We start from the raw sequence: 19,193 nt of genomic DNA on the forward strand, positions 1-19,193 counted from the left end.
TACCAAAAAAGATGTATAATGACCAAAAAAGATGCAAATTTACAAAAAAAAGAGGTTAAATGACCAATAAAAAGCTTTTTTTTACCCTCAGTGGCAGATGATCATCATTATTTTATGTCTTTTTTTCTTCTTTTTGTGTCTTTTTTTTTGTAAATTTGCGTCTTTTTTGGTCATTGTACGTCTTTTTTGGCCATTGTACGTCTTTTTTGTTCATTTTGTGTCTTTTTTTGGTAAATTTGTGTCTTTATTTGTCATTGTACGTCTTTTTTTGTTCATTTTGTGTCTTTTTTTGGTCATTTTAGGTCTTTTTAGGCCAATAATCATCATCATCTGCCACTGAGGGAGAAAAAAATCTTTTCTTTCTGTTTCTTTTTATGTGTTTTCTTTTACTCTGAGAATGGAACACAGTCTCCCAAATGAGTTCCACATTGGAGGGTAAATGTCCAAGCCTCAGCATCTAAACCGCACCGTAATAGTTTTCAAATTAAACTCGGATGTGTGTGTGGACTTTTCTGTGTTGTAGATTTTTTTCCCCCAGCGTCAGGCTCCACCGGGCGGGCCCCGGCCCCTGGACCGGCCCCTGTGTGTATCACTGTAGTCCTGTACTGAGTTATGTAAGAGTGCAGCGAGAAAAAACCTGAGATTTGTACAAGAACGCCGACCACAGGAATGTAACGTTCCTCTCTGTGGTCCAGATGTGTCACATCAGCATAAAATGTGTGTCAGACAGCGTTCGGCTCGTTCCTCAACCACATTTACTCCATTTACACTCATTCAACACACTCAGAAACACTCAGTCATGGAAAACATGATTAGACAAACTTTATCTTTAATTTCTCATTCATTTTAATGTCTGGTACAACTAAAGGTTAATTTGTTTGGACAAATATAATGATGACAACAACATTAGGTGACAAGAGTTTAATTTAAGAGCTGATATCTAGACATTTAACATGGTTTTATTGATAATAACCAAAATAATTATCAACTGTTTCTTTTTATGGGTCATTATATGTCTTTTTTGGTAATTTTGTGTCTTTTTTTGGTAAATTTGTGTCTTTTTATTGGTCATTATACATCTTTTTTGGTAATTTTGTGTCTCTTTTTTGGTAAATTTGTGTGTTTTTATTGGTTATTATATGTCTTTTTTGGTAATTTTGTGTCTTTTTATTGGTCATTATACATCTTTTTTGTTCGTTTTGTGACTTTTTATTGGTCATTTTACGTCTTTTTTGGTCAATTTGTTTCTTTATTGATAATGATTTTGGTTTTTATCAATAAAACCATGTTAAATGTCTACATATCAGCTCTTTAATTAAAGTCTTATCAACTATTTTTGTCGTTATCATTACATTTGTCCTAACAAATGTACATTTAGTTGTACCAGACATTAAAATGCATTGAAGAAAACAACAACAAATTGACCAAAAAAGAAACAAATTGACCAAAAAAGACGTAAAATGACCAAAAAAGTCACAAATTTACCAAAAAAAGACACAAAATTACCAAAAAAATGTTAAATTACCAATAAAAAGACACAATTGAGAATTATTTTTGGTTATTATTCAGAAAACCATGGAAATTGTCTAGATATCAGCTCTTAAATTAAACTCTTATCAGCTATTTTTGTTATTATCATTATATTTGTCCAAACAAATGTACCTTTAGTTGAACCCGACATTAAAAAATGAACAAGAAATTGAATAAAAAGGGTGGTGTAATCATTTTTTCCATGACTGTAAATGTGATATATAAAGGGGGGTTGAGAGGGTTAAGAAGGACTCTACAGGAGTTTGAAGCGATGGTGAAGAGAAAATATGTTATTATTATGATGTGATTGTCTCTGGATCTTTGGTGAGGTTTATGTTTGGAACATGTTATATATATATTTCATGGTATGACATCATCACGTACCTCCTCCCAGGTGAAGTAGGTGAGCTCGTCTCCGTCCAGGTAGCGGATGTCTCCGTGCTGCGGCGGCTCCTCCACCACGAAGTCCACGTTGGCCGCGCTGTAGAAGGGGTGTGAGATGTTGACGATGTCGGCGTTGATCACCCTGCTGAGGCCTTCCTTCACCGTGAAGTTGGAGGTGATGACGGGGATGAGACGAGGCACGACGTTCACCGACACCTGCAGCTCCTCCACCGAGGTGAAGCCGTTACTGACGTCCACCGAGAACGAGTCCTCGCCCTGAAGAAGAAGAGATCAATGGATTAACTCTCTGGAGTTTTGTTCTATTTCCTCCATGTCTGAATCTTTCCATCCTGCCTGTATTCACCACTTAAAACATGTTTAAATACCATGTTGGTATATTTTTCACCTATATGACCTGATTGATTTTTTATTCTGACTTACTGGATCAACATTTAGAACCAAAAAGAAACAAAGAAAAACCAACATAAATGTGATCTTGTGATTGTGTGATCCTGTCATCAACTCTGGTTTTTATTCTTTTAATATTCTTTTAATATTATTATATTTTATTTAGTCATTTTGTGTCTTTTTGTGTCTTTTTTTGGTCATTTTGTGTATTTTTAGTCATTTTATGTCTTTTGTGTCATTTCATGTCTTTTTTTTAGTCATTTTCTGTCTCTTTGTGTCTATTTCGGTCATTTTGTGTCATTTTTTGGTTATTTTGTGTCTTTTTTAGTCATTTTGTGTCTTTTTTGGTCATTTTGTGTCTTTTTTAGTCATTTTATGTCTTTTGTGTCATTTCATGTCTTTTTTTAGTCATTTTCTGTCTCTTTGTATCTATTTTGGTCATTTTGTGGTCATTTTGTAGTCAATTTGAGTCCTTTTTGCTTAAATTTATGTAATTTCTTGGTAATTTTGTGTCTTTTTTTGATCATTTTGTGTCTTGTTGTGGTCATTTTGATTCTTTTTTGGGTAATTTTGTGTCTTTTCTGACAAACCCTGAAAAAAGTATCAAGTTGTTACTTTCCAAGGAGTCTCTGGCTTGAAGCTGACTGTTATACACTCAGGAGGTCAGAATGGACCTTTAAACTGATAGCAAAGGACTTAGATTAAAAGTAACAATAAAAATATAAAATATATATATATAAATGCACAGACAGAGAGATGTTTTAGTTGTTGTCTGCTTCATTATTTGTCCAAAATGAGTTTGTCTGATCTGAACTGCGAGATTCTGTTCAGTGAGACAACATGATGTTAAATTGGGGGTCGAGACTCAAAAAGGTTGAGAACTACTGGCCTATATAATGACAACAAAGGCTATTTGATTGATCTGAACAGACTCATGAGAGACTCTGATGGTTAATTACAGCAGGAGACAGTAATAAATGAACCTGGATGGAGGCGGAGACGTAGAGGATGCGTCCCTGGTCGATGTCCTCCTGGGTGAAGGAGTAGATGTAGTCGAGGACGGGCGAGGCGGTGCTGTCGGAGCTGTTGGTCAGCTTCACCACGTGGCCCAGACGAGGAGACTGTTTGATTCTGAACACCATCTCAGTAGGGAGAATATCAGCCTGATCCACCTGGAGGCCAAACACACACACTGCTCATTAATTTATTTATCAAACAATTGAAAATACAAACTCTCAACAAGGATAATAATAGCAAAAAATGCAAAATGCAAAAAAAAGGGACTAGGGGATTCAAGAAACAAAAAGACACATTATCAGGCATTTAGTACAAAAATCAGAACAGCAAAATAATAAAATAAAAATAAGTTATAATTGAGAACATCTGGAGAAGGGCAAAGTCCAGACTTAATTTAATAGCCTATTTGCTTTTTAAATTCATTAATAAAACCAGAGAAGGAAGGCTTGGAATTTCTCCACTTTGCACAATGAATATGATATTAACCCAAAAGTATTATTATGTTTATGGGGTCTGAAACAGATAAGTTTAAATGACCCATATATATATATATGTATATATAAAGATCTAATTCAAATGGTGGCACATTATTAATTTTTAAAAGAAATCCATTGTTTTATGTCACACCAAAAACATTTTGTGATAGGGCATAATAAGAAAAACAGATGTTCCAGAGTTTCATTTTCACTATTACAAATACTGTTCATTTACTGTTCAGCTTGTATTTCATTGCTTTTCTTTGCAGTATTTCCCACAAGTAAAGTGCATCAATCTCATGCACTTTGAGAGCTAAATGAGAGCCTCACATAACTTTTTAAAAACATTTTTTTTACATTCGGTAGATACCGTATTTTAGAATCTTAAATCTTAAATCTCTAAAAGCCCATTTTTGGTGCCTCTCCTTGGCTTTTTCTGTGTCATGGCAAAAGTGAAAGTAAAACCTGTTGTACCTATTGCAACAGGCAGATAAATCTACTTTAAGGTGGAGTATGACGCTACCAGCCCACAGCTATGTGCTGCTAGACGTCCATTCAACAGTCTGACTGCAGTGGAATCAGGTGAAATGCAGAACAAGCACTAATGTTTGAAGTCTGTTGTCCCCCAGCTGCAGAGCTCCATGGAAATAAGAGGAAAAGAGGAACTAAACACAGCTGACAGAAATAGCAGAAGGTTGTGCAACTACCCCAGTGACGGCTCAAACAAATCAGATACACTGATTAAAAAAACAGTTTCAGTTTGAAACTGGCACTGGACTTATTTCAGACATCTGGAGTGTGATGCATTAGTTTGAGCACAGAAACAGGTTTGTAAGATAATGTCAGCACACTACATTACCCACAGTTTATCCTTAATGGCACGAGTAGAGTTTAAAGGGATCTAATTGGAACAATGTGAGTGTTTGTATGGTGGGGAGAAACTTAAAAAAGACATTTGTGACATTTGGGAACATTTAAAGTCACGCTGCAGATTTACACTCAGGCAGATTTATGGTCAAGAAGATTTAATAAACTCTCTGGAGCCTGAAGCCGCCAAGTGTTTAGAAGTCATGCTCGCATCTGACGATATTTCAGAAGATCATACTACTTTCCATCTCATAGTAAGGACACACATTGGAACAAGCTCCCAGCAGCCGAGTCAATACTTTAGCTGCTGTAAAGGCCATTCTGTCAAGGCTTTGTTCAATACATATTTCAGCAGCATGTGCGCTCACGTCTGCTGCTTCTCCACTCAATACTGCACATTTAAAGAGTGGTGGGTGAAAGTTTAGAAAGAAAGAACTCTCACAAAATGTCCCTCATTATTTTAAAAGTCGAGGTATTTCTGCAGAGGACGTGTTGTGAATGGAGGGACAGTTTAAAGCTCGTTAATTGAGCTGAAGATGCAGCGCGGCCAGACTCATCTTATAAATTACAGCGGGCTTCAGGAAGCTCCTCGGGGGACACTTAGTGCTCTGTTTTCCACACTTAATACACTGTAATTTAGTACATAAACTAGATTAAAAGCAACGGCTGCAGAGTCATATTTAGCCCTGCTTTCATGTGGTTATAATGTAGATTAGAGACAGGGTACAGCTGCTGGAATGAGTCATGTGAAAGATCTGTTTCACAAAGAGAAAATAAACTTGAAAAAGACAAAGACTGTTCTGTCACACAAAGCCTGCCAAGTTGAATGAAAACAAAACGCAGTTTTAAAAACAATACAAACTAAAATGTGCCTCATAGATTAAGTGACAGCAGAGTAAATGAGGAATGTAGAGCTCACCTTGAGATTTTCTTCGCTGATGATGGTGTGCTCTCCCTCGTAGGATATGATGACCTCGTTGTTTATCACCTCAGGCTCAGAGAGGTAGCCTTGCTTGAATATTTTAATCCTGAATATGCCCACTTCAGAGTGTCCTCTCGCCTGGACGGTGAAGCTGAACGAGTCCTTGGACCTCAGACTCTCATAGTTGTGTTCGTACGAGACGACACCTTTCTTCAGGTCCTCCTGGGTGAACTGTGCCGCCTCGATCCCGCTCACGATGATCCTGCCGTCGCCCGGCGGCGACACAACCTCGAACTTGATCTCGCTGTCGTCCCTGATGTCCATGTTGGAGTCGGCACTCAGCAGGGTGGTGTTCAGGGTCTTGGTGCTCCCGTGGTCGATGATAATCATCGTGTTGTTTACCACCCGCAGGTAGGGCTCGCCGGCCTGGATCTCGAGGAGCGCCGTGGTCTTGTGGAAGCCGTCTGACACCTGCAGAGAGAAGCGCTCCCGGTCGGCTCCGTGGTGAATGAAGAGGATGTTTTTGTCCCGCAGGTCGGCTTGTGTGAAGCGGAAAAGCTGCTGTGTTGGGTTGGAAGTGGAGACGATGTTTCCCGACAGGATTCCCTCACGAGCGTAGACGATTTGGGTGTCGTTGAAGCCGGAGTCGTCGTCTTTAAACTGGATGACGTCGGTCGTTAGCAGACGCTGACCGTGGCGGACGACGTTGAAGACTTTGTCCACGACTCTGACGGGAGCGTGCTCGTTCTTGGATTGGATAGAAATCCTGAAAACACCGCTCACAATCTCCCCGTTGTCTGAACTCGCCGCTCCCTGATCAAACGCTGAGAAGTGGAACTCGTCGCTGCTCGTCTTGGAGCCGTCGTGCTTGTAAATAAGTCTTTCGGCCTCGAGGTCTTCGTTGCTGAATATTCTTATCGCCCCCTCGAACCGGGGCTGCCCGGGCGGGGACCCCCTGATCAGACGGCCGTACTTTGGCCCCTGCGTGACCCGGTACACGATATCTGAAGAACTTGGAGAGTGCAGCCAAAGGTAGTTTTTGTTCAGAGCGAGCTCACCACCCTGCAGGACCACCAGGTACTCATTGGTCAGAACAGGAGCATCAACACTGGCGAGGATGTTAATAGGGAAGGTGTACAGAGGGGAGTACTGATCGTCAGCCAGGACTCTGAACTGGAACTGGTCTATGCTGTCCACAGATCGTTGCACACGTGCCGTGTAGCTAAGACTGCTGTCAATAATGTCCTTCTGTGTGAAGACGTCCCCCTCAGCCAACACTCTGTCGGACAACTGCAGACTCCCGAGTGTTGGAGGCCTGACGATGACGTATTTTACACTTTGTGGGTCAGGGTTCTTCCCTTTCACCTCAGCTTGAAGCTCTGTGAGTCCGATTGTTTGCTCTTCACCGGCCTCCATATCCAGTGGAACCATGTTAGAAACTTTCACTTGTGCGGGGATGATCTTGACTAAGAAGGTGTTCTTCCAGAGGGAGAACTGGCCCAGGTGGACGTCGAACTGAATGCGCTCGCTCACAACATCTTCCTGGTCGCTGGAGTCTGTGCTGACGTACCTCAGGCGGCTTTGATCCAGATCAGATTGGTGAAAAGATGTAACCTGCTTGTAATTTCCATTGCTCGTCATTAACTGTAGTTCTCCGTACATCAAAGGCTGTGTGATGTTATACATAACGGCTCCGTTACGAGGGTGAGCGATGACCGCCAGAGTTTGAACACCAATGGACGCGTTGCTTCCTTGAGATAGAAGAAGGCCAGAGTTGGTGACAATAGTCAAGTGTGGTTGCGTCACGGATAACTGAAAAGTAGTCGACTGGCTCACAGACTGTCCATCAGACACCTCCAGGGTCATTCCAGCAGCACTGCCCCCTCTATGTACAAAGTAGATATTCCCTTCTTTCAGCTCCCTGCAGGTGAACTCTGAGATGCTTCTCCCCGGCCGCTGACCGTTTTCTAAATACCCGACTTCTGCGGAAGGCCCCGAGGTCACAGTTACCACTAATTCATCACAGCGGGTGTCAGAGTCTGTGATTTTGATAAGGCTGGGACTCAAACGAGTTCTGCCGTTCTCCGTGATGGTGATTTCTCCCCCGCCGAGCTGCGGTATGTCGTTGACGGGAAGGATCTCAACAGGCAGGATGTACTCCTGGGGAGTTTTTAAGCACTCGGGAAGGTAGTCGTTACTCTGAGCAACCACCTGCAGCTGGATCTGATCTGCATGCCGTTCGTTTCCATCGTGCATGTATTTAATTTTCTTGTTGATGACATCGAGAAGAGTAAACACTTGCGTGCGCCTTGTGTTGGTGTTGATGTCAACCAGGCCGTACCAGGGGTCGTTCTGCAGAGTGAAGATGATCTGAGACTGACGGATCCCTGCAGCACTGATGTCAAATGTGGGATTTAAACTGCTGATATCAAGGAGAGCTTCACCACCTTCTGGCACCAGCACTGCCGAGATGTCAAGAAGCTTTGTCACGTTTCTGAACAGTTCTGGCGTGTCATCTGTTGGGTAGCAGTGCTGATCATTGCTGTTGTCCATGTCAACGTATCGGATGCGGACAGGCGGAGCGGTTGTTGTGGCGTCTGTGTCGTAGTAACTCGAGTAGTCGTAGTCCTCTCCTTCACATTTCACGTGGACATCTTTGGTCACCAGAGCATCCTGCAGGCTTCTGTCCTTCTGATTCACCTTTATTTCCCCCAAACAACCAATGAAGGATTCGGCCGTCATTACGTCTTCCACGTGATTTAAGGAGCCGCTCTCCCGAAACACGTCCTTCATTTTGCCCTGGATGCCTCCCAGATACAAGTTTCCAACCAAGTCCAATTTCTGTGTGGAGTCCAGAGGCAGGGAGGTGGACTGGCTGTCCACGTTAATGACAAAAGCGTCCGGACTGACTTGGACCTTAACTCGATGCCACTGATCGTCATCCAGCTGCACCTGGGTGTTATCCAGGACCTGAAGACCTGCGCCCACGTCCAGCATCCCTTTGAGGTAGCCCTTCACCACACCCACGGCAATGAAGTCTGAATCCCGACCAGGGTGGAAAACAAGCAGTGCGTCCTCGATGGTGGTTTTCATGAGGATCTCTAAGACCCTGGGAGCCCCGCTCGCCCCGCTCCAGGTGGGGAAGGACACGAAGGAATCCGGAGTGCTGAAACTCGTCGCCTCCCCGTCGCCGGCCTCGAACTCGCCGCTGCAGGAGTCCTTCGTGTCGTGGCACTGTTTGAACGCCGTGCTGAGGATGTCGAACTGGTGCGACTCAAACTTGACCTGAGTCATGCAGCCGCGGAAAGGCGGGATGGCGGTGCTGAGGTAATCGGCGTCCAGGTCTCCCGTCCCTCCCAGCCAGATGCCCAGGTCGATGTTGAGCTGCTCGCCGTCGTCAGGCACAGGAACGTACGTGGGGTAGAGCTCGTCGATGGTCATGGTGAGCTTCCCGTCCTGCAGTGAGAGCGACACTTTGTGGTCCAGCAGGTTGTTGAGCGTCACTCCCTGAGACGAGGACAGCGTCACCTCGCCGGCCCCCATGTTCATCCGGGCCTGAGGGAGAACACAAACATTTATATTTTATTTAAGATGTCAGCTTTTCTACATGCACATTGTTCTGCCTGCAAACCCAATTGCAGCCCTCGTGACGATATTTTGTGGCCCCCACCTTGATATGAAAGTTTAATGTGAGTTTTGTATGAAGGGCACTTTACCGTGTTGTGTGTGGAAGGTCCCTTTAATTACTTTTTTTGGGGGAAATTTTGTGTCTTTTTTGGTCATTTTGTGTCTTTTTTTTGCAATTTTGTGTATTTTTTGGTCATTTTGTTTCTTTTTTAAGTAATTTAGTTCTTTTCTGTCATTTTGTGTCTTTTTTGGTAATTTTGTGTCTTTTTTGGTAATTTTGTGTCTTTTTCTGGTCATTTTGTGGTTTTAAAAAAAATAATTGTGTCTTTTTTAATCATTTTGTGTCTTTTTTTGGTCATTTTCTTTCTTTTTTTTAAGTAATTTAGTTTTTTTCTGTCATTTTGTGTCTTTTTTGTAATTTTGTCTCTTTTTTGGTCATTTTGTGTCTTTTAAAAAAAAGAATTTTGTGTATTTTTTGGCCATTTTTTGTCTTTTTTAAAGTAATTTAGGTTTTTGTCTGTCATTTTGTCTTTTTTTTTTTTTTTTTTAGTAATTTTGTGTCTTTTTGACACTTGAGTTTGAGACCCCTGTTCTAAACCCTTCAAAATTTAAATAGATGATGTTCACCATCTACTGCTGACCTGCTGTCTCCCCCTAAAGCTTGTCACATTTCAAACAGTTTTTGAGGAAATCCTACAAACTCCTTCATGAGAATATGTTGCATTGTGCCGTATGGGTTGATTTTTCTCGTGTGTTGTTTTTTTTGTAGAATCATTATGTAACAAATGGACAGCACATACAACGGATTCATGGTTATTATCACCATTATTGTTTTCTCTTAAACTCCAAGTTGCAAGAACTTTGTTCAGTAATTATTTCTGAAAAAAAACTCACAAATAACAACCCAATCATTGTGCTCCGTCCTCTGGATCCTCTGACTTTCCATTTATTGAGTTCATGTGTTTTGAGTTTAATTTTTATTGTTATATTAACATTTATGATGTGGAACCCCAGAAAATCCCTCAGGTATTCCCACAGTGTTGTCTTCATAAAAGTTATACTGTTAACCTCAGAGTTTGTATTTACATAAAGTAAAACACAGACGTGACAGATGAGGATATTTGAGGCCTTTGCTCATCGTGCATGCTCAGATATTATTGTTCTTTCTGGGGAAAACTCAACATGAATCTGTGTGATATCACTCCTGATGCTAATTCTGTGCTGTCAGACATTAATTATCGATGTTAAATGTCACACTGAAACAGAACAATCACATCAGTTCAGGTGGTCTGAATCATAGTTTGATTGTAAAAGCAACATTTAAAGTCTCACTCTCTAATCTGTTGAAATGTTTAGATGCATTGATGTCATATAAGATGAATCAAAAGCTTATTATCCAACGGACATATAAACATTTGTGTCATTGTTATGTGTCGAGTCTTTTCACTGTTTTATATATTTTATATCCAAAAGAACACAAGATAAGATGCAAAGCAGCTCCTGCTTCGGTAATTTAGTCCATAAAAACATATTCAGCACTCTGATGTGAGTTTTAACGTATAAATTATGCAAATTGTTGATGTGTTTTTCCTCACACTGTGGAAAAAAACAAACAGCAACACGACCTCATTTTGTTTTCTAAAACCAACATGGATTATCTTTCTGGTTTTTACGACTTAAAAAAAGAAAAGTTATACAGGTTTTGTTTGTTGTTTAAGCAGATTTATTGGTCATATTTTAGCTTCTCTTATATTTCAATCAGTATTTAGATATTTAATTTGAGTAAAAGTAGCAATAGTGCATTGTAATAATAGTAGAAGTTATTTAAAATGCAACTTCAAGTAGGAAAGTAAAAGTGAGCTCCTGCTTTATAATATGAATGCATGTCAAATACTTAATACTGCTCTGTAACTGATCTTCTATTAATATTTATGTTTTGTAATAATCTAAATAGGTAGGAAGAGTAAGTAAGGCTTCATTGAAATAGATGTAATGGAGTACCAACTTACGGTGGCCCTGAGAGCTCACAGTGCTGCAACTTAAGAAAACACATGCAAATACACAAAACAAAACTGAGAAAACATCTTCATCAACTTGACAAGACAAGAGCAGCATTTAGAAAACGCTGCAAAGACCACAACACAACAGAAGTGTTTCCAGAGGACACTTAAAAGTGATGCACACGTCTGGTGATATTATCACGTTATTTCTAGATAACAATAATTTCACATTTTAACGTAAAATGATCACATTCTTTTATGATAATGATATTTTCATGATATAACTTGATGTATAGCGTTAGCATTAGCATTATAGCTCAACGGCACCGAAATAGTCTTGGTCGTGTTAGCCCGCTAACGTTAGCACGCTATGATCGCTATGATCGTTATTGACTATGCTGCCCCCCCCCCCCCCCCGTGGCATGTCATAAGTCTGTTCATGTTTGTGAAGTGTATTGTGCTTATGTTGCGGAGGTTTTTTCATTGTTTTTCCTCCTTTCCTCTCCTCACGTTGTGCTGTATTTATTTTTCTTCATCTCTGTCTTCCTGTCCTGTTCACCTCTGTCATAGTGTTTGTGTGTTTTATACATTTTGGACATGACATTTGCATTGACAATAAAGGCTTCTTGATCTTCATCTTGATATAACGTTATAATGTGAAATAATCATTATCTTGTAAGAACGTGATTATATCACATGCATGTCCAGACGTGTGCATCACTTTTAAGAGTCCTCTGGAAACACTTCTGTTGTGTTGTGGTTTTTGCAGCGTTTTCTAAATTTTGTTCTTGTGTTGTCAAATTGATGCAGAAGTATACAGTCGCAGCAAACAGAAATACTTCAGTCTGCAGCTCTCACCTGGACCTTCCCGTTGAGCAGCTCCAGGAACAGGTAGTCCTCGCGGCCGGCAGCCAGCAGCAGCAGCCCGCTGCGCCGACTCGTCTTCATCTGCAGCGACAGCGTGAAGCTGGAAACGTCCTGGAAGGCTTGGAGACTGCAGAAGCTGTCCCCGAAGTATGATTCTGTCAAGAGAGGACAGAGGACATGTCAATCTTAGATACACAACACATATTTTTAGCCTGAAATAAAGGCGGAAATGTCAGTGATGAAGGGCCAAACACACACCCTGTATATATAAATATCACAGGAAACACTCAATATAACTCGATATATGAAATCTAACAAATGAAGTGAAAGAAATGAGAGAAAACTATTAAAGCTTCCAAACGATAATGGAGCCGAACATGCAAATATCATTTGTATTGCTGCAAAGAAGGCCGCGCCTTATCAAACTTGTAAACAAACCGGCATGCTAACTGTACACATGATGTCTGCCGCTGATGGTAAACTAACTGGCATCACTAACTATGCAGAGAGCAAGGTTATTATAGTCCACTTGTGTCCACTTTCACCTCAGTCTGGATTCTCTCCACAACATGAATCACAACATGAACACACAGACAGATGCTGATTATATATTGTTGTAGTTTTAATAACTGATATAATGAAAATATAAAAGGATTATAGTGCAAGTTCACCCTTTCAAAGAGCAACAAAATTAGGAATATTCACATATTAAAATATCCACAATAAATAAAACAACAGAGCAGAAATTATGTTTTATTCTGTTCGTTGGGCTCAGGTCTTATTTTTTCTTTTTTTTCTTTTTATTATTTTTTGCGCTAAGGAGAAGACATGGATGGGAAGACATCCGGAGCCAAAGAACTACAAAAACCCAACAACAGAGAAGATAAAAACAAATTATGACAAAAGAAAATTAAATAAAAATGGATCCAAACGCCAAGAAAAACAGGAGATATCGAGGTCAGACACAGTTTTCCTGCTCAGATCTCCAACCGGCTCGCTTCAATCTGTGCACCAAGAACACGATTTACACTTTTACATCTCGAACAGTGTAGACGCCATTTTGTGTCTTTTGTTGTGTCTTTTTTTGGTGATTTTGTGTGTCTTTAGTTATTTTCTGTCATTTTATGTCTTTTTGCATCTTTTTTTTGTCATTTTATGTCTTTTGTTGGTCATTTTGTGTCTTTTTTAGTCCTTTAGTCCACCATAAAATGTGATTTTGAATCTATTTTTCACTTTCAAAACATGATCATGCTCAATAAAGAATTTTAAATGTGTCAAATGTGATCAAAGGTGTCAAATCTACCATATAAGAGGGTTCCATCCAGTTCTATCATTTGATACTAAATCTATTTGAGCTTGTCTCCAGTTTTACTTGGTATATCATCATCAAACTGAAACTGGCCTCATGGAGTTTACAGCCAGAACTTTAGAGGTAAATGTACAGTAGGGCTCCACGCTGCTTTGTTTTCTAGTCTGATGGAGGCAACAAGTCTGGATTATTTGGAGCTTTTGGAGACTCCGCAGGGTTAAAGCTATCATGAGATCGTATCGAAACAAGATGGAGACGAGTGTAACAATGAACTTGATGCCTCAAACGGGCCACAAACCAACAGGTGACATCACGGGTTCTACGTCCATTATTCATATACAGTCTATGGGAGGTTATCAGAAGCAGCAGGATGGATTTTGGCGTCTGCCCTGCAGGTAATCTGGAGGCGTGAAGTCGTGTTATTTGTACACAGACTGAGGGGAGAGTGCTGCCATATATCATCAATAATCACACTGTAATTACGGCGGCTGGCCGACCTGCATATGAAGCTGAAACTCATCTTACAGCTGCTGGATGGAAACTCTGAATTCTGATGTGGAAGTTTTCAGAAAGCAATCAGCGAACGTATATGAGAGTCAGCCTGCTCCGGACTGATTTCTATATAATCAGGTGTCCTCCAGCTGCTGCTGGCTGAAGAGCAGCTCCTCCGGCCTCAAAGGGAAGCTCTCACTGAGACATCAGTCATTACCCCCGCCGAGCTTTTCCGGGCATATAGAGTCTTGGGGTGCAGGATTTCCCAGGCTTGAGCTGTCTCGTTTCCAATGATATGCTAATTCGGCCACCTGCTTCGGACCGAGCCTCTCGACAAAATGTAAACCGTGGAGGAAGTCAATTATTTCCCAGTGCACATGCTCTGAAATTAAACTGGACCACCTCCAAGAGCCCCCGTTTCCTCAGCACGGGTTTTCCACGGCCTCGGCCAAGAGATATAGAACGGGGGCTTTCCACTCGCCGCCCACTCGTCCTCACGGGGGACGAGACACAGAAAGTCATTGGGAACGCAGTGAAGGAGGCAGTCTTCTCCTCACACAATGTCTCGGAATATTTGGAATAGTGAGGCAAAGAGAGAGAACATTCCTCGGAGATCACGAGGGGAAATCAACGGTAGCAGAAAAACTTCTCAGACACGACTGAGTCACTAAATAAGACGCCAAACATTCCCATTCGAAGCTATAAATGGAAAAGTATGTTCTCAGGCCTCAGTTGGAGGTGTTTGTGCGTATGTGTGTGTGTCTTTAAAGGGCAGTGTGTGTCTGTGTTGCATCTGCATTAACACTGGCAGCTGAAAACACTGAAGGCAACATTTGTCCTTTTGTAAACGAAGTTTCCATCCCAGATCTGCAGCAAACACTGAACCATGAACAAAGAGCATCAGAGCTGTTTTTTACGATGCTTTTGTGATTTCACTAACAGCCGTCTGCTGTTTCTGTTCCAGAGCTCATGAACAAAGTCAGTGATGAAGGGCCAAACACACACCCTGGATATAAATATCACAGGAAACACTCGATATCCTGTGAAATCTAACAAATTAACTGAAAGAAATGAGAGAAAACTATTAAAGCTCCCAAATGATAATGGAGCAGAAACTTGCAAATATCATTTGGATTGCTGCAAAGAAGGCCGCGCCTTATCAAACTTGTAAACAAACCGGCATGCTAACTGTACACATGATGTCTGCCGCTGATGGTAAACTAACCGGCATCGCTAACTGTGCAGAGAGCAAGGTTATTATAGTTAACGAAAACTAACAAAATAACGAAAACTAGAATTGAAAAAACATACAAAAAACGATGACTAACTGAAACTGTATTGTGTGGTTACAAAACTAACTGAAATTATCGTGAAATGTCCTTCGTTTTCGTCTCTGCCAACTTTTTTCATACGTAAACCTTTTTGGTTGACATGAAATCTATTTCATCTATCTGGTTTTATGACTTAATAAACTTATTGGGGCTGAGATGGATCAGACAAAGGAAATAAAGGAAACATTTATTGTGACTTTTTTTAAACTGGCACCCAACAAATACCCCATTACAAAACAACTAAAACTAATAAAAACAAAACTAAAATTAAGCATTTTCCAAAAAATGTAAACAAAGTTTCCATCCCAGATCTGCAGCAAACACTGAACCATGAACAAAGAGCATCAGAGCTGTTTTTTACGATGCTTTTGTGTTTTTAATAAAAGCTGTCTACTGTTTCTGTTCCAAGGCTGCTCTGTCATGAACAAAGTCAGTGATGAAGGGCCAAACACACACCCTGGATATATAAATATCACAGGAAACACTCGATATCCCGTGAAATCTAACAAATGAACTGAAAGAAATGAGAGAAAACTATTAAAGCTTCCAAACGATAATGGAGCAGAAAATGGAAATATCATTTGTATTGCTGAATCGAATGAAATGATCACAGTTACACATCATTCAGTTTCCAAAATGTCACTTTTCGGAGGCTATTGTCGTTAGCTGTTCCCGCCTGAGCCCGAGGCTGTTACGGCTCACTCCAGAGCCTCGGCTCGGCTCGGCGAAGGTATTCCAAATCAGAGACTGGTGCTAATTGCGCAGCAGCCTTCAGGCTGAAAGTGAAAAATGGGGGGAAGAGAATCTTTTCTTACAGGCAATTGCATTAACAAAGAAAATCGCAATGAGCTCCATGGTTCTTAAAGCCGAGCTTTTGTTGGATTGTTCGCTGAGCGTGGGGATAAAAAGCTGAAGGAGAGAGTGATGCCAAGACAATTCTGCCTGGGGATTTTCTGGTTCAAATTCAGCTCGCTGCTGTTGCCTTCAGGAAGAAGGAGCACATTTTCTAATGATACACACAATAGCTTCACTCTCTGCAGTGTACCTGGACCTGGAATTCATTAGTTCCCCGGCTAAGCTGTAAAGCTCTGTGTAGAATGGGCTTCTGTAGGAAAAGCACATTTTCACTGTGAATCTGTGATTCTGCTTTGTCTCTGTTCGTGTTCACACAGGTATGCAGGAGCAAACAGACTCCTACAGGACAAACAGCACACTCTATATAGGAACTCAACCTTGGTGTGACTCCAGAGGGATTTAAAAGGACTCATGTCCTCAGGCAGGAGGTTCTGCAGGAACGTCACCTTCAGATCTGAGCCTCGGCTGTGGAGGGCCCGACCGACCTAAAGGGGTCCGAGGCTGCGACCTGCTTCATATGGAGCCAATATTTCCACTCCAGAGCTCGGAGCCAGAGCCAGATGTGCCCTAACCTCTGAACTCACCAAACAGCCTCTGTTTTTCTTAGAGAAAACGTCAAAACAGGTTTTATCATCATCAGAGTCTGACACTTCTGGAATGATCTTTGGTAAAATTCCAATTTAAGAAAAATAAGAGAGATAATAGGAGTGTTATTGTGCACAAAGATCAAAGTTTGAGTTGTTCCCACTGATTTCACAGAGCTGCAATAAAAGGCGTGTTTCCATCAGGGTGAAGAGTGGTCGATGGGAAAGTTTCAGGCCACGCCCTCTCACTCGGCGTGTCTCCGTTACAAAAAAAGCCCCTCAGAGGGATTTACGAGACTCTGGAGGTGACTTATGGTTTTCGATCATCGCGTAATCGCTTAGCAACAGCTTCGACAACATGCACAACAACTGCGGCCGATGTTGCTAACTTTGCACAGTGTCCGATGCTTATTGTAAACAAACCAGCATGCTAACTGTACATGGGGTCATCCCTATGTTATCCGCTCGGGGACCCTTTTCTTTTTATTGAAAAAGGGTCCTATGTTCCCCGCAATCTATCAATCTTTACGGTAGACTCTCAGCATGGCCAGCAGGCCTACCGTCACCTGGCCCACCTTAGCTCAAGCAGCACAAAACTTACATTTGCACAGCAGCTACTTTCTGGTTACTTTGTAGTTCATTTTTTTGGCTTTTTAAATAGGGTTAGGGTTAAAACGCAGCACTCATAGAGAGAGATAGCTACGGAGGGCAAAGGGCACAGGAGGTCCATCAAGATACATATATCTTTTATTAAAAAATTCCTTAATGAGGGTGCTTTTTTTCTTTAATAAGAGCAATTAAAAATAGTTGAATGAAAAATGGAGGTAGGATATTGGGGCGCGGGTTGAGGGATCGAACCATTGAAAAGTAGAAAAAATAAAATAAGTATACGATTTTTACGAGCTGCTTTCATAGGTTGTTTAGGAGGAGATTAAAAAGCTGTAAAATGGAGTAAAATTTATAGTTAAAAAAACTTTTATATAGTCCCAAAAAAAAAAAAAGTACGTACTGTACTGCTACAGAGCTAACTGTAGCTAACTGCCGCTAATGGCGGCTCTTCTTAACAAGCCGGCCTCCAACTCGTTAGCGGCAGTTAGCTACAGTTAGCTCTGTAGCAGTACAGTGTGTAGGTGCTAACAGGCTAACAGTTAGCTCTGCAGCAGTACAGTGTGTATGTGCTAACAGGCTAACAGTTAGCTCTGTAGCAGTACAGTGTGTATGTGCTAACAGGCTAACAGTTAGCTCTGTAGCAGTAGGCTACAGTGTGTAGGTGCTAACAGGCTAACAGTTAGCTCTGCAGCAGTACAGTGTGTATGTGCTAACAGGCTAACAGTTAGCTCTGTAGCAGTACAGTGTGTATGTGCTAACAGGCTAACAGTTAGCTCTGTAGCAGTACAGTGTGTATGTGCTAACAGGCTAACAGTTAGCTCTGTAGCAGTACAGTGTGTATGTGCTGCTGCTGCAGGAGGTGTTCACTTAGCGATCTCTGTTTGTTTACAACAAGCACCAGACACTCTGTGCACAGTTAGCGATGCCGGTTAATTCACAATCACTATGTTTATGATCAGTGGAGACTCTGTGCATAATTAGCCATGCTGGTTTGTTTATGATCAGCTGCTGACGTGCACAATTAGCGACGGTGAAAACCAAACGTCACCTCCAGAGTCTCTTAATCCCTCTGGGGGCCTTTTTGTAGTGAACAGACTTTTGAGAGGGCGTGGCCTGAAATTTCCCAGTGGACACTTAAAGGAAACACGGCTAAAGTGAGCTACGTTTCCCGCTGCGTGGATGGGATCTAGCGGATCCAGTGAAGCTGGTGTGGGGCTGAGCTCCCTGCAGCCACCGCGCCCCTCCTCACACTGCTTTATTGTGCGTCAGGCAGAATCCTGGGCTGCAGCCAATGCAGATGGCTATAATTTGATGACTGACTACGCTTGTATTTATAATGCTGTGAGGAAAGCGAGTCTTCCTCTCTTTCACCAGCGTCTCAATGAATCAGCCTGTTGTCTTTCCTTCCCTTTCCTCCTCCTCCTCCTCCTCCTCCTCTTCTTCTCCATCCTCTTTTTTGGTCTCAATGTAGCGACACATGTCCGGAAAAGCCACGGGGAAGAGAGACGCTGACCACAAGTGCAGGAAGACGAAGACATTGAGACGACTCTGTGTCCTGTGACTGTGAGTCAGAGTCACTTCAGGCTCATTTTTTAGATGCACGCAGGAGATTAGAGATGAATTCATCAAAGAGAAACAACATCCTGTTTTTTATTTATCAACTTAAAGATCCACTTTTATATCAAACAATGTGATTTAAGTTCTGCAGAAGTGAAACAGGCCCAGCGTGCACTGGAAAAAAAGGTGTTTAGTCTAAAAACCAGATCAAACAGTAAATCTGAGGGAAATGATCTTGCTGCATGGACAGATAATTTACCTTGACAAGATTTATTAAATTAAGATCAATAACTCTAGAAATAAACATGTTGAACACTTAAAATAAGAAATTAACTCTTAAAACAAGACAACAGATACA

General features: G+C 41.4%; 1 protein-coding gene across 1 annotated transcript in view; it reads right to left on the bottom strand.

Annotated features, from left to right (window-relative positions):
* Positions 1-19,193, bottom strand: part of cspg4 (chondroitin sulfate proteoglycan 4) — a 107,162-nt gene that overhangs the window by 29,150 nt on the left and 58,819 nt on the right. The window contains exons 2-5 of the mRNA XM_059335798.1: positions 12,090-12,253; positions 5,602-9,159; positions 3,306-3,494; positions 1,915-2,190 (exon numbers count right to left, since the gene is read on the bottom strand). Coding sequence (XP_059191781.1) covers positions 1,915-2,190; positions 3,306-3,494; positions 5,602-9,159; positions 12,090-12,253 — 4,187 coding nt within the window. The remainder of the gene's footprint in view (positions 1-1,914; positions 2,191-3,305; positions 3,495-5,601; positions 9,160-12,089; positions 12,254-19,193) is intronic.

Source organism: Centropristis striata, chromosome 6 (genome assembly GCF_030273125.1).
Source record: "Centropristis striata isolate RG_2023a ecotype Rhode Island chromosome 6, C.striata_1.0, whole genome shotgun sequence".
Taxonomy (NCBI): domain Eukaryota; kingdom Metazoa; phylum Chordata; class Actinopteri; order Perciformes; family Serranidae; genus Centropristis; species Centropristis striata.